General features: G+C 64.1%; 8 protein-coding genes across 8 annotated transcripts; 3 read left to right on the top strand and 5 right to left on the bottom strand.

The window, feature by feature from the left end:
• Nucleotides 1-351: 351 nt before the first annotated feature.
• On the bottom strand, nt 352-2,187 carry PFL1_00983 (uncharacterized protein; the record flags this gene model as incomplete). The annotated part of the gene is made up of 1 exon (XM_007878483.1): nt 352-2,187. The coding sequence occupies one exon, from the start codon at nt 2,185-2,187 to the stop codon at nt 352-354; it is 1,836 nt and encodes a 611-aa protein (XP_007876674.1).
• A 2,068-nt stretch (nt 2,188-4,255) lies between these two features.
• PFL1_00982 (uncharacterized protein) lies at nt 4,256-5,372 on the top strand (the record flags this gene model as incomplete). The annotated part of the gene is made up of 5 exons (XM_007878482.1): nt 4,256-4,406; nt 4,494-4,905; nt 5,007-5,020; nt 5,104-5,146; nt 5,240-5,372. The coding sequence occupies 5 exons, from the start codon at nt 4,256-4,258 to the stop codon at nt 5,370-5,372; spliced, it is 753 nt and encodes a 250-aa protein (XP_007876673.1).
• A 196-nt stretch (nt 5,373-5,568) lies between these two features.
• PFL1_00981 (uncharacterized protein) lies at nt 5,569-8,149 on the bottom strand (the record flags this gene model as incomplete). Its single annotated transcript, XM_007878481.1, has 6 exons — nt 5,569-5,755; nt 5,836-5,908; nt 6,668-6,985; nt 7,072-7,772; nt 7,862-7,920; nt 8,018-8,149. The coding sequence occupies 6 exons, from the start codon at nt 8,147-8,149 to the stop codon at nt 5,569-5,571; spliced, it is 1,470 nt and encodes a 489-aa protein (XP_007876672.1).
• A 727-nt stretch (nt 8,150-8,876) lies between these two features.
• PFL1_00980 (uncharacterized protein) lies at nt 8,877-10,613 on the top strand (the record flags this gene model as incomplete). The annotated part of the gene is made up of 2 exons (XM_007878480.1): nt 8,877-9,749; nt 9,834-10,613. The coding sequence occupies 2 exons, from the start codon at nt 8,877-8,879 to the stop codon at nt 10,611-10,613; spliced, it is 1,653 nt and encodes a 550-aa protein (XP_007876671.1).
• Nucleotides 10,614-10,699: 86 nt separating this feature from the next.
• Nucleotides 10,700-15,159, bottom strand: PFL1_00979 (uncharacterized protein; the record flags this gene model as incomplete). The annotated part of the gene is made up of 6 exons (XM_007878479.1): nt 10,700-11,009; nt 11,099-11,246; nt 11,339-11,459; nt 11,541-11,613; nt 11,724-11,958; nt 12,048-15,159. The coding sequence occupies 6 exons, from the start codon at nt 15,157-15,159 to the stop codon at nt 10,700-10,702; spliced, it is 3,999 nt and encodes a 1,332-aa protein (XP_007876670.1).
• Nucleotides 15,160-15,598: 439 nt separating this feature from the next.
• PFL1_00978 (uncharacterized protein) lies at nt 15,599-16,888 on the top strand (the record flags this gene model as incomplete). Its single annotated transcript, XM_007878478.1, has 6 exons — nt 15,599-15,678; nt 15,741-16,032; nt 16,117-16,230; nt 16,345-16,553; nt 16,635-16,688; nt 16,765-16,888. The coding sequence occupies 6 exons, from the start codon at nt 15,599-15,601 to the stop codon at nt 16,886-16,888; spliced, it is 873 nt and encodes a 290-aa protein (XP_007876669.1).
• A 475-nt stretch (nt 16,889-17,363) lies between these two features.
• Nucleotides 17,364-17,963, bottom strand: PFL1_00977 (uncharacterized protein; the record flags this gene model as incomplete). The annotated part of the gene is made up of 2 exons (XM_007878477.1): nt 17,364-17,432; nt 17,562-17,963. 2 exons carry the CDS (start codon nt 17,961-17,963, stop codon nt 17,364-17,366), a joined length of 471 nt encoding a protein of 156 aa, XP_007876668.1.
• A 917-nt stretch (nt 17,964-18,880) lies between these two features.
• PFL1_00976 (uncharacterized protein) lies at nt 18,881-21,146 on the bottom strand (the record flags this gene model as incomplete). The annotated part of the gene is made up of 2 exons (XM_007878476.1): nt 18,881-19,611; nt 19,724-21,146. The coding sequence occupies 2 exons, from the start codon at nt 21,144-21,146 to the stop codon at nt 18,881-18,883; spliced, it is 2,154 nt and encodes a 717-aa protein (XP_007876667.1).
• Nucleotides 21,147-21,456: the final 310 nt, after the last annotated feature.

Below are 21,456 nucleotides of genomic sequence, written 5' to 3'. Positions count from 1 at the left end.
CTCTCGTGTCTAATTGATCTCTGGCGCTAGATCGTCGCAGCAAACAGTCTGTTTCTCAGAACAGTGCGCCGCCAATGCGCCAGTAGGCTGGGACGGCATCGCGGAATCGGAGGGCTGTCTGGGTCGGCCAAGAAAACAGGAACGGCATCGAGCCGGTTTGAGCAAGAGCAGAGAGGTATCGATACATGCGGATCGATGGAAGACGGGAGCGTGTTTGACCGGAGAACGAGAGGAATACGGGGAGGTGAAAGCGAGTGCGTGCGAGATTAGGTATCCAATGAAGAGGGGCAGTAAGAGATGAGGGATCTAGGATGCGAGAGGGGGAGGGGCAGGGGGCGACGCGAGCGACGCCTAGACGGCGTGGACGACGTTCCTCGAGTCGGCGTGGCGGAGGGCAGGCTTGTCGGCGTCGGCCTCGGAGGCGTGGCCGCGCTTGTGGTGCTCGTCGGACGAGTTGCGGTGAACGGCCGAGTGCAGGTTGCCGACGACGGCCGAAAAGAGCGACTTGTCGTGCTCCTTGTTGCCGGAACCGGCGGTGCTGGCGCCGCGTTGGTGATGGTGCTTGCCCTCCTTCTTGCTGTTGCGGTGGAAGAGGGAGCCAAAGTGGTGCTTGCGCGAGTCGGACGAGGATCGCGGCTGGGCCTCGCTGGCGTCGTGCCTCCTGGAGTCGGCCGAGGCACGCGGCGGCGCATCGCCGGCGTCGTTGACTACGGTCGTGTTCTCCGAGTCCGAGTTGGTCTGGCTCAGCTGCTCGCCGGCCTCCTTGGCCAGCGGGTCCTCGGGCAGCTCCTCCTGCGAAGTCACGAAGCGGTCCAGGAGCGAGTCGGTATCGCTGTCGACGCGCGAGCCGCTCTGGTAGGTGACCTGCTTCTCGGGCTTGGGTGTCGGTGTCGAGGGCGAGGCGGGTCCGACGTCCGCCTCGGGTACCGCCGCACCAGCTGCCGCAGCAGCCACCGCAGCCGGCGCCGACGCGGCAGCAGTCTGGGCAGCGATGGCGGCGGCGGTCAATTCCGGCGATTCGGCGTAGGCCGAGTCCTTCTTCAGGGCCGAACGAGGGTCCTGCTCGTCTCCACCGCGGATGACCCACTCCGACGCTCCGATCTCGCCGTTGCAGTCTTCGCGGAAGCGCTTCAGCTGCTCCTCGCGCCTCTGCTGGACGAGCCCCACCAGGTCCGGCCAGTACTTGGCGTGGTCGTACTGGAAGTCGACCTCGCCGCCAAAGTCGGCGGCCAGCTGCGATGCCGGCACCTCCTCCTTGATGGCCTCGTCAAACTTGCACTTGGACTTGGTGACCGGGTCAATGAAGGGGTAGATTGCGTTCCAGAACGCCTTGAAGAGCCACGGCACATTGATGCAGAGCGCGATGCCGAGGCGCTCGACATAGTGGTTCTGCAGGATGTAGAGCATGAGCTTGGCGTTGCTGATGCTGGTCGGGTTGCGGTTCTTGCCGCCAAAGTTGATCAGGAGCGCCAGCTGCTCGACGCCCGGCGGCATCAGGTCGATGGCCGCCTCGAGCATCCACACGGCAAACTGCATCTGCCGCGGCGTCTCCTCCGTCGTGTTGCGACTGGGATGCATGTAATGGAGAGGCCTCGCTCTCTTGTCGTAGCCGAGGATCGTCTCTTTGCCCGTCTCGGCCTCGGGCTCGAGCTGGGCCGGGTCGAGGCTGTCGACGCCATAATCCCTCCGCCAGACTATCGTGTCCGTCAGCCGCTTCTTGGCCGCCGCCACGTCCCACTTGGTCGCCCGCAGGTATCGGAGCATCGACTCGCGCGAGAGCATACGCAGCCGCTCCCAGTCGTCGAGCGGCTTCTTGCCGGCCGACGAGTCCTTGAGGCTGACCGGGTATTCTTCGACGGATCGGAAGTGTTCTAGCATCTGCTGATACTTGCGCTCCTGGTCCTCGGAGAGCTCTTTGGGCCGCGAAAGCTTGACGCTGGCGTCGGGCGCCGGAAAGACGCCCTGAAAGGGGCGGAGACCGCCTCGGGACTGCTGAGGGGTGGCGGTGATGCCCATGTTGGGGTCGAGGGTGGAGGCCTGGGATTCCGATGCGCCCTGGTTGCGACGGTTGCCGGTCATGTAGCTGGACGCCCGGCTCATAAACGACGAGACCGGTCGGGATTGATTGCTGGAGGTCCGGGATGCGCGCGACGACGACTTTGTCAGGCGGTCAAAGGTGGAAGACATGGTGGTCAGAGGAGAGGAGGGAGGGGGAACGAGGCCGGCACCCGTTCGACGATGGCGTGTCTGCGTATATAGCTGAGCGTGTCGCTCTGCTTCGGGCGTCTTGTGCCGGCCGTAGCGATCTGCGGAGCTGTAGGGGCAGGCGGGTGCAGTCGGTCCGCGTCGATGGGTGGATCGTGGGCGCGGTCGTGGATGTGCAGCGAGGGCGAGGGTTGAGGGGGAACGTGAGGAGGGGAGAAGCTGCCAGCGCGAGCGGAAGGTGGTTTCCGTGGGAGCGTCGGTTTTGTTGAGAGGGCCGGGCCGAGCAAGTGGTGGGTGCAGGTGAAGGACCAGCGGGCCACGGCAAAAGAGATACGAGGAGGCCAGGCCAGGCAAAGCAACGTCTCTTCTGACAGCTCTCGACGGGCGAAGAGAAATTCAAAGACGCTCTGTGATCTGCTCGTCTCAGTCCGGGCCAAGACCGGTTGGCCCTCTCGCAGCGGTCATGAGTCCTAAACCTCGCTCGAGGATCAGGCATGGGGGGGAGGCTGAGAGAAGGGGGCGGAAGAGGGCCGAGGGTCGACGAGGACGCGGATGACGACTTTGCGCCTCTCCTCTGCTCGGCGACTCTGTCGCTCCTTGGCCCGATGGAAGCCAAGCCTGCCCACAGGTGTGCGGGCAGCCTGACTGCTGCTGGGCTGGCTCAGGGCAGAGAGCGCAAAAAAGAAAAATTGGGCGCGCCGGGCCGAGAAACGTGTGACAGGCAGGTAGGCGGGCAGGCTTCCGTGAGTGCGGCGGGACGGAGTTTGCAAAAGAGCCAAGCCACGCACATTTGCCTGTGCAGACGTGCTTACCGCCACCCGACCAGCAGAGACTGGGTCGGTCCAGCCGAAGTAGGGGTCGTGGCGCATCGCTCGGCCTCGCTCCGTCCCGTCGTACTGGCCCATTCCTCGGTTTCTGAGTCACGGAGCTAAGGGTTCATGCTCCCCTCGTCGGCCAGCGTCCGACGGGGCTAAGTAGAGTGACGGCTCCGAGGGCGGCCAGGATGGGAGCAAGCGCCCGTCGGGTCGACGACCTTTACGAACAGGGCGACGCCGTACGAACTGGTACTTTTCGCCACCGCATCGTCAGTCAGCCGCCCCTCGAGCGATGGGCAAAATCTCGCCGCGGAGCGAAATGACGCCCGGGAAAGCGGCGCTAAAGGTTCAAGGAATCGAGCTCTTTTCCGGGGCGGCGGGCCGGCGTCATCGCTGGGCGATTGCCCCGGCCCCCTGCAAACCTACAACTGGTCCTCCTTCGGGACCGACCGGCGAGCATCGCCCTTATCCTTGAACCGCTCTCATGCGCAAGCGTCGCCCTGCCATCTACAACAGATCGACTTGCAACAAGTACAGGGCCGGCCTCGCCTTCCATGTCGCTCGGGCCCTTGCGACTCCAATATCATCAAGACGAAGACGAGGGAGCAATGGGCGGCGGTACAAGCCGAAGCCTCCACCTTATTTTTATTTTTGTTTGCGCCGGAAGAGCAATTCCGATGTCAGGCCGCGGTCTTTTCGGGGCTTGCAGCCGAAACTAGAAAGCCTTGGCGCTCGGATCTCGGATGTGTGAGGCGTCCGACGGAGAAGAGACAGCTCGCCCGATGGCATCCATCGGGTCTGCAATCGGAGGTTGGGGGGCAGCTTCGGGCCGATATTGCAGCACGCAGATTTGGACAGGCTGGCCGCCGCGATGCCCCTGGACGGCGGACGCGGCGTTCTGTATCAAGGGATGACGCGTGGGCGTGGATTGGTCTCCCCCCGCTGGCCTTTGTCCGCCCCAGTCAACGAGGTGGGCGGTGTCGCAAGCAGCGACAATCGTCAGGGGCTCATTCGGCGCGGTGGGTGGCGTATCCTGGGGCCCTCCGCCAACAGCCGCCGAGCTCATGAGCTGGCCGCCAGCACATCACCAAGTGGGGTCGCTCTAGGCGGCCTCGCCGCTCTCTTAAAAAAGGCATCGTTGGGGCGACGGGCGATTACCGCCCTCCATCTTCCGTACCTCGCTCTCTCCTCACCTGATCTGTCGACACTCGTTGGAAACCCCTCGCATCGCCACCATGAAGAACCTCTCATTTGTCAGCGCTGTCGCCATCGCGACCACCCTCGGCGGTTCGCTGCTTGTCAAGGCTGACCCCACGATCAACACCCCTCCGAGCCTTGTCGCTTGCGCCAAGAACCAGGTCGGCTTCACCGGAACCACCGGACAGGGTGAGTAGTTCGACACTTGGGGGCACTCATCTCGCTGCGAGCTGACCTGTCATTGTCCGGTCGAGCGGCGTTTTCTTCGTCACGCAGTCCTGGTCCGCGTCGTACCGGGCACCGACGTCTCCACGACGACGCCTCTGGACCAGCTGACCGCCGACAGCTCCCAGGGCTTCGTCACTTACACGCCCAAGGTCGCCGCCGGCACCGTCGTCACCTTTATCATCAACGACGACTCAGGCAAGTCCCAGTTCAGCGGTCAGGTCCCCGTCGTTGCGGGACCAAACAAGTGCTCCGACGACTCCGGCAGTACTGGCGACTCGGCCAGCTCATCGGCTGCCTCTGCCCCTGCTGCCACTGGATCGGGCAGCCCGACCAAGTCCGGCGCTGGCTCGGCCTCGGGCACGGGTTCGGCCGCCCCCGCTGCGGCCACTACCGGTGCGATCAGCTCTGCTCCCTCCCACGGTGGCGCTGCGTCTTCTGCGGCGCCTTCTTCGCCTACAGGGTGAGTTCTCGTGCTTCGCTGGAGCAAAGCCCCTGCACAGGCTCTCCTGACGCTAACATGATGTCTCTCACCTGTCTCGGTCCCTCTTCGCGCAACCACAGTGGCTCGTCCAGCGGTGAGTCGGATCTGAGGGACCCGCACGAAGTCTGTCGGTCGATGCTGACCAGACCGCGTTCCTTCCCTTCGCCTGTGTATCAGGTTCGCCCAGCTCGCCGAAGCCCGCGACCAGCGGAAGCGCCGGGTGAGTTTACTCTGCCGCCTTCTTCATCCGTCGCGACAAAGAAACAGCCCAGCTGACTCCTCACCGACTTTGGTCCTTTTTGCCTTGGCCCAGCTCGAGCGGCGCGACCTCCGGCGGCTCGACTCACAGCGCCGGCACCATCCTGTCGCCGTTCGTCGCTTCTACCACTATGGCCGCCGCCGCCGCTGTCGCTTTCGGCTTCTTTGGCGGCCTCGCCTTGTGGTGAACACCCTGCGTGGCCTTGGACGCAGAACCGCTTTTTTACCAAACCTCTCCGTACCCGATTGGCCCCCGCGAACACTCCGTCCTCTTGTCAGCGGCTTCAGCCGAAGCTGCCCCATTCCCCGTTTCGTCTTAATCGAGTAGACTCCGACTTTATCGCTCAACTTTCAATATCATGATGTTTGTCTCCCCAACGTTGGCTAGACGCTCTGACCAGGATCGTTACGCCGTCCTGGGATCTCGTTCTTCTGCAGCCTTCGGAAGCCAGATCCTTTTGCCGTAGGCTCAGTGAGGTCGAAGCGATTTACGGTCTGGCTCATCAGACGTTGCCAGGCTTTCGCCGCAGAAGCCAAGGAAACGGTGCTGGTGCCGACGATACCGGCGACGCTTTCATAACGGCCAAGAGGTTAGCAGAACGAGGTCAGCTTTCGACTAAGCGCTGGGACACGCAGCGCAACTATCCTCACCTGGCCTCACCAGCCTGGGCCCCGGAAAGCAGGATCGCAAACGCCGTCGGGCTTCTCGCGCCGGCCGAGACCGCTAGCGTGATGTGTCGATCTTGGATGGAGCCCAGCAGCCGCGTTGAGACCCGCCGTCGAAGGTGCCGGAGCGAAGCTTGGCTGCAGCGGCGTGGGCTCGAAGAGCGTCAACCTCCGCTGCTTCTTCGGCCTCTCATCCGCCCCTTTATCGTCGTCGCTGAGTAGGATCGTCTCGGTCGCTCTGATCGTCAGGCTTCCATCGTGATCTCTATCGCTTCGCCACCTCTGACGTGCGCCGCATTCCTCACGCTCCCCCAGTGCTGCTTGCGCAGCCCGTCTTTCTTCGGACGTACTGCCGAGGGGCCGAAAGAGAGGCAGGCGCAGGTGGCGACCCGTGGCCGCGCGACCTTGTGGTTTCGTGGCCGGGATATGCGGCTTCGCAGACAGGCCAGGTAGCTTTTGCAGGCCATAATGACTGCTGTCGTGGTCACGACGAGCATCTCGCTGCGCTCTCGTTGGTCCCCTGCCTATCCGACTTGAGAGCAGCGTCGTCCACTCTGTCTGGGGCTTTGCTTCGGCAGCAAGCGGAGCAAAAGCGACTTTTGGCATGCAGGCGCAACAGGACGACGTGAGGATGTCAGCAAAACCCTGCCACGCTGATCACCGACGGGATGGGTGCGCCACTCACTATTCTCCTTGCCAGCCTTCAGCTTCCGCTCAGAGGATCGCAAAGCTTGCAATGCCGCTGCAGGACACCAGAGAGAGACTCTTCAGTGGAAGGGCAACTTGATTATCCGTCAGCAGCTGTGTATCCACTTACTGTCGGCATAGCGCTTGGCCACCGAGGGCGAGCGATGGGGCGGTCGCATCTGCGAGGCGTCGATAGGATTCGGGGTGCTTCCAAAGTCTCGAATCGCTCGCGATCGCGCCTGCGGGAGACACAGCTCCGAAGATGCAGTGTCCGAGCCTTGGGCGTAGGTGGTCGCCGATGCGGGGAAAGAGGGCGGTCCTTGCACGATCAATGTGCGCGTTGCCGTCGGCGGTCGTTTCTGTGGCTCGAATCGCTGGAATGCCGGCTCGTAGACCCTGTCTCGAGGCGATGGAGTGAAGGGGCGCCGATGGGACCTCGATGCATCTTCTTCGTCGTGCGAAGTAAGAAGGCCTTACTTTCAGGTGTTGTTCCGTCTTGCCAAACCGTAGAGCGACGCCAAACACTTTGCTCACCAAGTATGCCAGAAGACCAGGATGGTGTTTCGAATACCAATCCAGGCTCGCCGGACGCAGCATCGTCGCAAGGATTCCAGGTTGATGAACCCCGACTAACCAAGTTCGTCGACGACCACTCCCCCGTCGCGGCAATGGCTTCGTTGCGGTCGTCGAGCATCTCCATCATGCCGTCCGATAGCTCGGCATCCTTCCTAGGGATTTGCAGTGGTGAGCCATGATCGGACGAAGCGAGAGAGATGACGAGGTCGCTTAGCGGACCGGACCTGGCTTTGCCTTGCTTCGGCGGGCTCAATTCGGGCGGCGAGAAGCGGAAGATGGGGTTCGATGCCGTCCCCTCTGTACTGGAGGAAAGTGTCTCCGAGGGCGGCAAATCGGTGGCAGGGAGAATGGTGCTTGGTACACCTGGCTGGACGAGGTCGTTGCTGGCGAGTTTGAAGCTCGAAGCATCTCTAGTCTTGTCCCGCGATGGAATCGCTCCTGACCACCTCTCGACTTCGGGGTCGTGCACGATCTCTCGTCCGGCTGAGATTTGTGCGAGAGGCTTGCGCGGCCTGCTAGTAGAGGCTCCATGCTTTGACCGTGGTACCGCCGGGGCTGGACCGGTCCTGGCTGTGTCGCTGGACGACTGCGAGACGGTGCTTGGTATCGAGCCTTGCAGCCTTTGTCGCTTGGTGTTGGCTACCCTGGCCGCAATCGTACTGCCAAGATGTCCAAGACGATCAAGAGACTCACGGTCAGGACCTTCTGGTGCCTTCCAAGGCCCCCACGACGGAGACAGGGAACTCACAACGGCGTCTCGGTGAACTTGACGCACGACTCGTCGACGTTCGAGAGATCGAGTGCCTCCTGCCGGATGCGTTGAATGAGGTCGCCAGCCAGGTCAGCATCGAGCACCTCGCCCTGAAAAGCGAGCAGGGATCGAGATCCGCCGGCCTTGGCTCACTCTCTCTTGCAAACGCCTTCTCTCGTCTAGCGCAGCGGTCGAGGAGCATGGAAACGCGTCGCCCAGCTCCGTGTCCGACGAGCCGTAGATGTCGTCGGCGCGATCGGCCAACGAGTGCGACCATTCAGACATGTCGATGATCAGGCTTGAAGCGGCTCGTATGGCGGTGGAGAAGCATGTCGCGAAGATGGGTATGATTGTCAGCCGTGAACAGCGCGCCGGGATCGCTGAGCGCCACCGAGCACATCAAGAGCTGGCTCAGGCAATGACAGCAGCCCTACTCGCGCCATCGCCGGTTGTCATCAACGACCGCGCGATGTGATCTCTGCGAAGAGGGAGAGAAGCGGAGTCGAGAGCCGACTCTGGCGCAGCAAGTGAAGAGCAGGGGAGGGCGATGGTCTGCCCCTGGTGCTCGGATCACCCGAAAAGAACCGGCCCCCGGCCCAAACAGCCGTGGGAGTAGCCGGTGGTGCCCTCGGCTACGCCCGCGACCGTGCAGCTGGCGTCGGGTCGACCCCGGATTCTTCTCCACAGGCTCGGGCAGGGTCCGGCAGCCTTGCTCGCTCCCTTGCTCGCTTTCCTCCCTTGGTCGTCGTCCCGTGCCCTGGTCCTGGTCTCACTCGTCGTCTCGCCCTTGAGCCTCTCTCTCTCCCATCATACCATGGCCATCCGCTTCGCATTCCCCCTATCGAGCCTTAGAAACCGCTACATCTCTCTTCGGTGTCCAGCCTCGAGCACCGCAAGCGCCGGCCTCTTCCGACGACACTTCCTCACCTACGCCACCCCGATCGATCGGACTCGGCCGGCCCTCTCAATCTCCCCGCCATCCTTTCTCTACCAGCACCGAGGCACCTTGGTCATGTCGGCGGCACCTCCGAAGGGCTCTGGCGACGCCAAGCCCGTCCGCGTGCGTGGGCGGCAGCGCCCGACCGACCACAAGACGGGCCCCAAGGGAGAGCCGATGACGCCCATCCCCTCGGCGACGCTGGTGGTCCTCTGCCCTCGTTCGACGAGCGGGCCAGCCGAGGCCGTCTCGTATGACACTCTGATGGTACAGCGCTCTGCCAGAGACGGTTCGAGCTTCCGCTCAGCCGTCGTGTTCCCCGGAGGCGCCCTCGACCTCGCCGATGAGGAGGCCATCGACGTCGCTCTAGCCTCGAGTGCCGAGCGGAGCAGCGGCGGCAAACCGGCTTCGACGACGCCAGAAGGCTTTCTGCTGGCGCTCAAGCTCTGCGCCCTGCGCGAGACGTTTGAAGAGACAGGTCTGCTCCTCGTACCTTCGGCTTCGCCGAGCCAGCCCGGAGGGATCCCGATCAGCCGAGCCATTGGTCACGAGGAGGCGGGCATCCCGAAGGACGAGTGGGACCACATCCGCGACGAGGTCCACAACGACGCTGTCCACTTTGTCCCCTTCCTGCAGCGGGTCACCAAGGCGCTGGCGGGCGAGGGTGCTTCCGCCGCCTCAATCGGAGCGAGCCTGCCCGCGCTGGCCCCCATGGCCCACCACTCGAACTGGATCACGCCCCGCGCCGTTGTCCGTCCGGCCAAGCGATTCGATGCCCACTTTTTCGTCACGGCGCTCGACGCCCCGGACGCTTTCGGCAAGGACAACAAGACGCTCGCCTTGTCTGCCGACGGATCCGAGACGCTCTCGCTGCGCTTGGGCACGCCGCGCGAGATCATCGACCTCGGACTCGCCGACCAGATCAGCCTGTTCCCGCCGCAGTTCTACGTGAGTCCCACGGTCCAGTGCCATGACGACGGCGATCGATCGACGCACGGAGACTGACATCCAGCCCCCCTCTGCGCCCTGTAGATTCTCGCCGACCTGGAAGCTGCCATTGGGCCCCAGACGACGACCGCTTCTCGCCGCTTCCAGCCTCTGATCTTCGCGCCCAGTAGCCCGGCGACGTACACGCCCGCGGCCGAGTACCGCGTCACGCCGATCGAGGAAGAGCAGCGCGGCCTGACTGGCCGGCAGAACTTTTCGTGGGATCGCACCGATCCGCCGGCGTCCGGAAAGGCCTCTGGCGCCTCGTCGGACAAGACGAGCTGGGTCGGCGACACGCAGCCTCCGCTCAACAAGCAGCGCGACCTCGGCCTGCACCCTGACCGCATCGACCCGCGAGTCACGGTCGTCGAGCCAAAGGGACTGCCCAAGCAAGGCGCCATGGTCTCGCTCGGCAGGAAGAAGGGAGAGGCAGCAACGTCGTCGGCAGGCGAAGCGGAGGAAGAGGAGACGCCGTTTGTCTTCCCCCTGGTCCTGCCCGGCGACTGGCAGGCCTCGCCCTCGCAACAGGAGAGGATTAAGACGGCCTTCTCTGTGCCCTCCTCGTCCAGCGGCGCTGCGGCGTCGGGGCAGGCCACGACGGCCGGCGGCCAGCAAACCTCCGAGGCGGCCACCGCGCCCGCACCCGAGTCCAGGCCGCTCAACCGCCTGTACGTCTCGCCACGCCCCGCCGAGCTGGGAGGGGGCATGACGGTGCGAGGCTGCGTGCGGCGCAGCATCGGGACGCTGCAGGATTTCCAGATCGGTATCCAGCTCCAGGACAAGTCGGGCGACGCCGAGCAGGCAACGAGGCGTGCCAAGATCTAGACGGCGCCTCTGCACCGCCTCTGCCTCGCTTGGGTGTGGGAACATGCGAATGACACTCTCTATTGCAAAAGGTTGCGCTGCCTCTCTCAGACGGGATCGTCGTAGTACTTTTCCGCAGTCTCGAGGATGCCGTGCTCGAGCGTGGCCCACCTGGCTTTGAGCTCGTCCTCGACGACCTTGGACTTGGCCGGGTCGATGGCCTTGACCTTGGCCTCAAAAATGGCCGTGACGGGGCGATGGTCGCTGATGGTCGCCTCCCAGCGCCGGTACTCGAGGCAGCGGATGCGGTCCGGATTGTGCGAGCGCCACAAAATGCGGTCGCACCACGCGGGGATGCGCGACTTTTCAGACGTGTCCCACTCGTGCGTGCCCCGGTCGTACTTGTACGTCGGCAGGCTGTCGGTGCAGGGTAGGAGGTGTGGCGAGGTGTCAGCCTCGTCCGGCACAGTCGACGCGGTGGGCTGGATGACTTCGGGGCAACTCACAAGCTGAGCGGCGCCTCGCTGAACGACTTGAGGCGGAAGGTGGGGTTGTTCTTGAGCTCCCGCCGCAGCTGGTCAGCTTCGACCAAGGGGCCGAGCCGGCTCGAGCCAACGGCGCTCAGCACCGTGTCGCGTTTCAAGTCGATTCGGTCTGCGGGTGCGCATTGGCGGGCAAGCGTAGACATCGTTCAGCCAGTCTCCAGATCGGCGGCGGGCAGGGCGTACGAATGCAAGCGGACTCACAGTTCAGATCGCCGCCCCAGAAGCAGAGCTCGTGGTCTAGGATCATGGACCCGTCGCCTCCGCCAACATAGGCTGCGGGGTCTGCATAGTGGTCGTCGAAGACGGTCGGAGACTCGAGGATCTGCATGGGGTCCAGCAAAGCGAACGTGTCAGTCGGGTCACCCGCAAGGCGGTGGAGCAGACGGCGAAGTACTCGACTCACGTCTGCGACGTCCGCATTCCGCTGCTTGATGTGCTTCTGACCCGCTGCGAGGTGGCAATTGGCAAAGCAGAGACTGCGGCCGCGTCGACGTGAAGAGCAAGGAAGAGATTGTCAGCATCAGCCGACGGCCGAAGACGGAGACGATCCGCAAGCGAGCGGCGAGCAACTTGACAAGCGACTCACCTCGTGTGGTCGATGACCATCCTGGCGATGACGGCGCCCTTGTTGCCATACCGCCCTCCCATGCCCGTCTTGACCGTCGAGATGGCCGTCTCTTTGACGTGCTTGAACTCCGCCTGCTTGACAAAGACGCAGGTGAACAGACCCACGAGCGACTCGGACTGTACCAGCAGGTAGCCGCACGTCGGCGGCATGGCGAGCCGCACCAGCGAGGTGAGCTTGTCGTGCCAGGCGCGGTCTGTTGATGGCCCAGGTGAACGCAGTACGGGTCTCAGGGTCAGCAGGCTGGCAGCGGCGAAGGCGAGTAGAAAGGCGCGAGACACTCACACTGCCGCGACACTCGATCGCCAAAGTCGTTGGCCCTCTTCTTGCCGCTACCGAGCAGGAGGCTCTTGGCCGTCAGCTTCTTGCTCTCGAGGTCGATGAGCTCCTGGAACCCAAAGACGATGATATCCGGCGGACGGTCCGGCGTCACGCCGCCCGCCTTGGGATCGCCGCCCACCGCGCAGGCATTGCGCAGCATGTTCGGGAAGAGCTCCATGTTCTCGGCAGACGTCTCGAGGTCGACCGGGTTGGCCGCATCGACGTTGAATGTCGCCTGGAGGATCTTGAGGTTGCGGTAGGTGCAGAACTCGACTTCGCGCTTGCTCTTCTCGAGCTGGATCCAGTCGAAGCTGAGCGTGCCGTCCCATAGGTGGACGGTCGCGTCGAGGCCGGCGGAAGCGACCTGCAGCCGGCCCACCTTGCCGATGCCATGCTCGTCGACCCGAATCGACATGACCGGCTCCTTGTGCGCCGGCCAGATCTTGAGTGCCCGCCAGGGCGTCGCGTCGATGTCGTACACGGCGATGTTGCCACTCCGGTTCGCCGCCCACAGGTACTTGACCACGCCCGCGACCGCAGTGATGCCGGGGCCGAGCTTGTGCACGCTGATGCACTCGAACGTCTGCCTGGACCAGATCGACACGTGGCCCGAGTCGTGGGCCAGGCAAGCGCGATCCGGCTTGGTGGGCACGATAGTGCCGCCCGTCACCGATCCGACGCCGTTGGCCATCTCGGGCGGCATCATAACCGCCTTGGACGTGGCGTTGAACGGCTTGTCGTCGGCAAAGGGGTTGTAGATGCGGATCCGAGGGCCCTTGCTGCCGTTGTAGTCCTTGGCGGAGCGCGGGCTGACGGGCCCCGCAACCCACAGCTGCTGGCCAAGCATGACCGCGAACGAGCCCTTTTCGAGGGCGATGCGCTGCGTAATGGGCTGGTTGGATAGGCGCAGACCCTGCAGCGAGGGGTCCTCGTTGGCCTGCGGCAGCCAGACGGAAATCTTGCCAGACTCGTCCATGCTGATCATCTTGTTGCCGATCCTGCGCAGAAGCTGGATCGGCGCCGAGTGCACATTGACTCTCGAGTGCACCGTGCGGGCCTCGGCCACGTCCAGCTCCCAGAGATGGCCGTCCTTCGTGCCGCACCACAGGTAACGGCCCTCGTCGGCGGTCTCGCCGTGCGAGCGTATCCCCATGGCCGGGACGGGAGGGACACCGTGGTTCGGCGGGCGGAACTCGAGCGCCGTCAGCTTGAGCTCCTTGGAGTTGCCGTGCTCGCCGACCGTGCAGAGCTTCTCGCCCAGTCCCGTGGCGAGCTCGCCGACGCGATAGACCTTGACTTTGTCTCCGCTGCCGGTGACGACCGTGTGCCCGCAAGCCGCAAAACACTGGAAGGCGGCCCTCGCAGCGGTGGTGCAGTCCGGCGAGAACTTGGGAGCTCGGCGGTTCGCCCGCGACGTGTCCGGCAGCTCGGCGGCCGAGGGCATACCGAGCGCGCCTGCCGGTCGTCCTGCGCTGAGCGGGCCTGCCAGGCTCGATGGAGGCAGCAGGTGGGCCGCCATCTCGCCGTACTCGTCCTCGTCGGACGAGTCGCTCCCGTCGTCGCGGGCAGGAGGCCTGGCCGGTGTCGAGGAGTGCGTCGACGAAAAGAAGCGGCTATGCGTGTGGCTTCTTTCGAGCAAGCGTGCGCCGCCCGGAGGCGGGGGAGGTGGCTGGATCGTATAGCCGGTGCCGCTCCTCGCGGGAACATCGGGACCGGATGCCGTCGTCGTCGTGGGGATGGAATATGCACTGGAGACGCTCCGAGACACCGGCGCGGACGTTGCAGCCGCCGCAGTCGCGGTCGGCTGGACGCGCTGCGGCGGAGGCAGCACTGCTGGGGATGGCGCCGCGTTGATCTCTGGCGCAGCGCCCGGGCCGCGGCGGGCTGGAAGGGGAGGGAGTGGAGGTGTACGATCGTCGTCCAGCGGATCGCGCAGTAGCGGCAAGCTGCCGGTGCTCTTCGAGGCCGACAGACTGAACCGACGTCGCCTCACAGAGTCGGCAGCAGACTTGTCAGGCGTCCTCGAGGGCAGCGGCGGGGGCGCGCCGGACGGGCCAGATGATAGCACTGACGAAGTGCCATCGACCTCGGGTGAGTATCCGTCCGCATCGATGGCCAGCGCCGCCATGGTCCCGGGCATGGCAAGCAGGCTATCCGATGAAGGGTCACCCTTGAGCGGCTTGGGCGGGATGGCAGGCCGCGGCGGCGCGTCCTTGTGCGACGGAGCGCGCAGCGTCGTTTCCGCCGGATGGGAGCGCTGCCGTGCATGCTGGCTCGAAAAGGCCTGGTTCATGGCCATCGAGAAACGGTCTGCGCCTTCCTGCGCGCCATGGGTGAACTTGCTGGCGAGCGAGGCGACGCGGGCCTGGGAGCGGAGGTGCTCGAGGTCGGCATCGTCGAGGATCTTGAACTTTTCCGCCGGCTTGGGCGGCCGAGGCGGCGGCACCTTGATGCTCGGTGTCGTCGAGGACGACGCCTTGGTCGTTGTTGTCGGCGCCGAGGCAGGCTGCTGAGGTTGCGGTGGCGTCGCGGCGGCAGTGGCAGCGGCAGCGTTGCGGCCGCCACTGGGATGATGCTGCCCGGCGGTCGCCGGTTTGTTGATGATGAGGGAGGGCGGCGCGGCGCCAAACGCGGTCGGCGCTTGCTTGACCGCCTTTTGATCCGAGGGCTTCTTGGTGTGGGCGGGGCGGGAGTTGGCGTCGGCGGAAGCGGAGCTCGCGGATGATCCGGGAAGAGGCGACACGCTGCGAGACGAAGACGACGTCTGAGGTGGTGGCTGGCGCAGCGATGACGTCCCGGCGCTCGAGGGCGTCGCGGCGACGTCGGCGCTGGCTCCGCCGCTGACCGTCATCGCATGCTGCGAGGGCGGCGGGCGAGCCGATAGGGAGCGTGCGCCAGACGGGCGGGGAAATCCGGCGCTCGACGACGGGCGCGATCCGACGGTGGCCGAGGAAGCGCCCGCGGGCGGCCGCTCCGATTGCGAAAGCTGCTCGAAGCGCGAACGCAGGCTCGAGACGCCCTCGTGCGCCAGAGCGCCAAACTCGTCGGCTTCTTGGTTGTTTTGGGTGTCGGCCATGTCTACGAGCAGTCTATGGCGAAGGTATGCAGCGGAAGCGGGAACGAAGGAGCGGCCATCGACGCGAGCCTCGAGCCGGGCAGGGCCAAGGCGGCTTCTTGGTGGCTCGACCTCGAAGTCGGAGGACGCTGAGGCGGTGCAGGACGAGGAACGGCCCTGGCTGCTGAGCCGTATGGCAGTTCAGACAGCGGGCGACGTGGACTTTGAGCGACAGAATCAAAGCAAGGGAGGGTAGAGGCGAGGAAGGTACTGAAGATGGTGGTGATGGGGTTCGTCGAAGCCAAGCAAAGCAAGGCGGCGAAGCCTCAAATTTGCCCGGCCGCCGGCATCCCGCGCCGGTGGAGGCCTGGGCCAGACCCTGCACGGACCCTCACGGACGGGCCTCAACACCGCCACCGCCGCCCTCGCTACCTACCACCACCAACTGACACCCCTCGCCATGGTCGTCGCCGCCGTCGCACAGCTCAATTCGACGGGCATCATCGCCGATAACCTCGCCGCCGCCGTCGGCATAATAAGGTGAGCCGTGCTCGGTGCATCTCTCGTTTCCTGGCCGCTACTGACGCAGGCATGCTCCACAGGCGTGCAGCAGCGGCTGGAGCCAAGGCCGTCTTCTTGCCCGAAGCCACCGACTTTATTGCCCCGACGACAGCGGTCGCCCAGCTCACGAGATCCCCCGAGAACGCCTCGTTTGTGCAGGGGATCCGCGACGCTGCCAAGGAAGCCTCGGTATATGTCTCAGTCGGCATCCATGAGCCTCCCAGCAAGGAGCAGGACCAAGCCGACGAGCGGGACAACAACGGCAGGCTCCGCTGCTTCAACACGCAGCTCCTCATCGACCAGAAAGGCGACATCCTCGACAAATACCGCAAGGTGAGAAGGCCGTCCACGCAGATGCTTGCGCTGGCTTCCCGCTTGCTGATCGTCACGGCGCCGTCCGGGTCCGCTTCGCGACAGCTCCATCTGTTCGATGTAGATATCAAAGGCGGCCTAAAGATCCTGGAGAGCGACTCAACGATCAAGGGCAGCGAGCTGCTCTCGCCGCGACCCTCGCCCATCGGAAAGATTGGTGTAGGTGCCGGACACGCGCCAAGCCTTTTTCGCTGCCGATGATACCGTATCCTGCCGCGATGGCAGCGCGATCTGACACGGGCCCCACACGCCTCCCCTGCGCTGCTCTGGCAGCTTCTGACATGTTACGACCTCCGCTTCCCCGAGCCGTCGCTCTCCCTTCGCCGCCAGGGCGCACAAGTCTTGACCTACCCATCGGCGTTCACCGTCCGCACGGGAGCGGCCCACTGGGACGTTTTGCTTCGCAGTAGAGCGATCGAGACGCAATCCTATGTCCTCGCGGCTGCCCAGGTTGGAGCGCACGACGGCACGAAAAGAGTATCGTGAGTATCGTTGGCCGTCGGAAGCTTCCACGGCCCTTGCTCGTTCGCTGACGAGCCGACGGTGCCTTCCGACCTTCGCAGATGGGGCCACGCAATGGTCGTCGATCCCTGGGGTTCCGTCGTCGCACAATGCCCGTGAGTATGCAGCCCGAAGCCGAGCGATCTGGCCGGCAATTTGACACACAGCGACCTCTCCCTCCCGCCACCACAGCGACATCCAGCCGTACCAGCCCACCTTTTGCTTGGCCGACATCGACCTCGACGCGCTCGAAAACACACGAAGGGAGATGCCGCTGTGGTCTCAGCGCAGGCTCGACGTTTTCCCAGAGCTTTAGACGATGGCCGAACTGAGGCGGAGTTGTATGATAGAGGTCTTGAAGCTGTGAACGCAGCAAGACTTGGCCGAGTTGTGAGAAGCTGCCGCCGGTGGGTGACCGAAGCATCTGTGGGCGATCAAGTTTGAGCCGGCTGCTGCAGCAACCTGCCAACGAGACGAGAACAAGCTTCTCGCCTCAGGGGACTGTGTCATCAGCTGCATCAGGACGCCTGTGAGCCATCACCTCCTCTCAAAGTTGATGCTGAAGCAGTGGTCCAGCAGCAGGGCTTGCACGTACCACAGTGAGCCTCAACACATGGACATGACCTTGTACTGGCCACATGAGGGCTTGAACAGACTGCTGCTTTTCTTCTTGTTCAACAAGCATGCACGACCATCACCTTTCAACCACGAGGATCATGCACATCTTATTTTTGCAGGCACCAGACCTTCACCTGAAGTGACCTATGACCTTGTACTTGACTCCACTTGCCCTATGCCTTGTTGACAAGAAGGACGCAGATGCCATGGGCCCACAGCTGCCAGCGGAGCCCAATGCTGTGCTGCGGGGGGTGACCCCTTGTGTGCCATGCAGACAAATCCCCAATGCAAAGTGTCAGCTGAGCATCAGGCCCAGTGAAGCAGCGGTGGAGTCCTTTGGCGAGGTCGGCCATCGCACGCTGGGCACGGACATAAAGGCTCAGGCTGAGCTTGCGGTACAGGGGATGACCTGCCAGCGTGGTCATGTTTGCGTAGTGATCCAGCAGGATTGGGTGGACTCCTGCGCGGCTGCGCAAGAAGTGCACAAATTGACCAAGGTCGATGGCTTTCTTGGTTGTGGCCAATATGAGGGCCTTGGCCTCCTGGACGGCCACCGGCTTGAGGTGCTCCTGCAGCTTGCAGTATGCACACAAGCTGGTGGCCTTGTCCCAGGCCATCTGCATGTGTCGGAACACGCAGGGCCTCTCGACCAGGTACGCGATGATGTGGTCGCGGTCGAGCCCGAGGTGCTTGCGCAGAGTTGGGTAGCGCACGGGGATCTTGGCTGTGCTCCCGAGCGCCGGCGGAAGACTGTCGCATCCAAAGCGCAGCATTGCCTTGTACCCAGCCTCCGAGGTGCTGTAGTGGGACCGCTGCCAAATGACATGCCAGAGAAAGGCCTTGATGCAGTCAGGCATCGGACTCCAGCGGCAGCTGATCAATCTGACTTGATAAAGCTGATGCCAGGGCAGATGCAGCTCACTTGTTGTGATAAAGTGGTTGCAGGAACAGTTGAAGCTGTCCAAGCAAACAAGCTTGCTGCTCTGCCACAGCTTATGCCTGCCTCTAGAGCCAGTCTGAAAGGGCTGCAGCAGCACCAACAACAACGGTCAGGGAACGACAGGGGCAGATGCAAGAGCGGGTGCACGATGCAGCCTGACTCTTGCATCAAGCGCTCCGAGCTTGTTCACACACTGAACGAGCCCCCTTCAAGAGCAAGCACAGTCAATGTTGGCAGCCGGATCAAAGCGAGAGAGAGCGTGTGTATGTGACTGTGTACTACAGGCGCGGAAGGGGTAGTATACAGCAGATGTTCTTGCGGCCGATGATGGGCCACACGTCCAGCGTATGGCCCCGATGGCACGGGAACGAAGGGAGAGGCGGGGGCGACGGTACATCTACCCAACAGAAAAACCGGGCCGAGTGTCCATGACGGCGCCTTCTACAATGGGGGGAAAGATGCTGATGCTGCCCAATCTCTAATGCAGGCCAACGTTTTGCCGGAGGAGTTAAGGTAGCAGGGCGTCGCCACATTCCCAGGCCCGAGACTTGTTGCCTGTCTTTGCGACCAAAGCCTTTGCTCGGGCGAGCTCCGAGCTGTGAGGTCGACCGAACGGCTTGAGATATGATGGCGGCGACATCAGACTTGACCACGAGCTTGCGGCGCTCTGAGAGTGCTCCAGATCGAAGGACGGACCAGATGCCTCGACCGTGAGAGAGGTCGCTTTGAAGGTTGCAGTCCAGCGAACGATCAGCGAGGCGGCTCCGCCGTGCCACTCTGCAGGCTGTCCGTCCGGACACGCTCGAGGCGAGAGGTGAGGTCGCTTGGATCCAGCTCGAAGTCGAGGATGGGTGCGGGTGCGAGCTTGAGCTCCCGAGGCGCCTCTTGCTGCTGTTCTGGCATGTCTAGGGTCGTCGAGGGTGCGCGTCGGGATGTGCTCGGCTGCCTGCTGGGACGGCCATCGGCCGAGGGTTTTCCCGTTTGCGGGGCGCCCGCGGCGACGGGGAAGACGGCGAGCGACGACAGCCGCATCGCGACTGCGTACTGGGCCCAGAGGGCGGCGAGGAGCGGCAGCGCAGCCTGAACCACGAAGACGGCGAGGTAGGTCAGCTGGTCCTGAAGCGAGCCGACGTTTGACTGGTGCGGTGTCGTCGCCGGGTCGAACGCGGTCGGAACATAAGGGTTGGGGTCCTCGTCTGCGTCAAAGCGGCTGAAGCGCAGCTTGGTGATCAGCTTGCCGTCGACGGCGAGCGCCGAAGCGGCTGTGAGCGGGGCACGGTGGTGGTAGATGGCGGAAGAGCTGAGGTTGCGCAGCGCAGCCAGCGCGATCAGCACCTGGCAAAGGACGTGAGCCCGCACGAGGCGCGAAGACAGATCCATGAGCCATCGCCTCTGCAGCAGCAAGCCCGCGAGACCGGCGACGGCGAAGACGGGCTGCGCCAGCATGAAGGCCACCAGGGGCAACGAAGCCGCGTCGGGATCTGTAGTCGACGGCGGCGGCGGCGGCAGTGGGCAGGCACAGCGTGCGCACGTCAGCGCCCGTGAGCGAGCTGGGTTCCGGAACCAGACTCGAAAGAATCGGGAGATACTCACGAATGCTGACCTCGAGCGAACAGAGGGCGACAATGGCAATGGCGATGGCCGCAAGGCCCACGGCGGTGATGGCAGGGCTCGAGAGTGAGTCGCTGAGTCCTGCTTTCGGTCTGCTAGTACCATCGATCTTGCGTGGGCTCCTGCTCTCGTTGGCCTGCCGTGGCGGCAGTGCCAAGGCCGGAGCGAGTGTGCGGCCCTTGTCGTGCTCGGTCGAGCCGCGGCTCTCTTCGGCATCGGGAGCGACCGCCTCCGCGCCGGACCCGGTACGACTGGCCCTTGCACCGTTCGCGTGGCGGTGCGCCGAGCTCGCTGGCCTGGCGACGGTAGGTTGCCGGGAGAGGCTGCGAGAGGAATGCTCCGACATGTCCTGAGGCGAGTCAAAGGCGTCGTCGAGATCCAGCCGTCGGGGGAACTGAAATGTGCCGGGGCGAAAGGCTCGCAATGGGGCGTGTCCGCGTGCCGAGCCCTCGTCGGCGGAGCTGTCGTCGTCGTCGTTGGCCACCGAGCACTCTTCCAGGTCGCCTGCGCTGATGCGATACTGGTCGCGGGACTCGCCGCCCAGGCCGATGGTGTCGACGTCAAAGATGGACCTGAGCTCGTCGAGGCCGGCCTTGAGGTAGGGCGAGGTGGTGGACGAGATGGTCTCGTTGATGGCCGAGATGCTCATCCTCCTCGACATCGACGACGACCACCGCCGGGCCCTCGCCGACCAGTCACGATGATCGCGCGGAGGGGTCGCAGTCGCGGCGGAGAGGGGCAGCTCTTCGGAGGAGCCGATGGTCCGGTGGCGGCTGTGCCGGGATCCGTACTGGTATCGGTCGGCTCGGTCCGACCGCAGCGACGTCGAGCGCGAGAGGAGGTTCGACGAGCTGGCAATGGCGCTAGCGGATGCGTGCCGCTGGTGGTGCGACCTGTCGGGCGTCGTCGGCGTGCGGCCGAGCTCTGCAAACAGGCCGCTCGAGCTGACAGGCAGGATCGAGTCGCTATTGAGACGAGCGCTCGGCCTTGTCGCGGGGCTCGAGCGGGGCTGCTCGTCGTCCTCGTGCAGCGCCAGGATGCGCGAGAGGCCGGACCTAGACCCGATTGGCGATATCGGCGGAGAGGCCAGCCTCTGAGCAATCTTGTGGCTGGGCGAGCGGGGCGGTTGCGAAGAGGAGCTGGCCGTAGGGAAGCCCGGACGCTGAGCTCGAGACCTGACCCTGGATCGCTGCGGGCTTTGACCGCTGGTGTGGTCGATGATGCTGGAGCTGTCGAGTACAGAGGTCGGCGACAGCGGTGAGAGGAGCAGACGAGGACTGCTGTCGGTCGTCTCGATGTCAGTGGTGGCAGGCATCTGAGTCGGCGGCAGCGTGAGGTCGAGGTGGTCGATGGTGCGCCTGCGACGGTGGCCGGTGTGCGGCCGTTCCGAAACGTCTTGACTCATCTTGACACGTTTGGGTCACCCACACCGGAAGGCTTCCGGCGTGCGTTCCCTTTGTCGGCCTGATCAGGGATGGTACGGTCCTGCACTGCCACGCCGAGCGGCTCGTCGGCGCCCGTTCCCGAGTTCGGTCAGCGGGTGTCCCCTTTGAACGGCAATCGTGACAGATGGTTGCGACGCAGCGCAGCGAGGATGATGATGAGGATGTGCCGGAGCCGTGGGTCAGCGGCGTGGAGCGATGAACGAGGGTGCGGCCGATGCCCGTTCGGCGACAGCGAGGTGGGGTTCGTGACACGACTCGTTGACGGACAAA

Source organism: Pseudozyma flocculosa, assembly GCF_000417875.1.
Source record: "Pseudozyma flocculosa PF-1 unplaced genomic scaffold scaffold00002, whole genome shotgun sequence".
In the NCBI taxonomy this organism is placed as follows: Eukaryota; Fungi; Basidiomycota; class Ustilaginomycetes; order Ustilaginales; family Ustilaginaceae; genus Pseudozyma; species Pseudozyma flocculosa.
The sequence above is the reverse complement of the archived record's forward strand: the minus strand, read 5'-3'. Positions and strand labels throughout refer to the sequence as shown.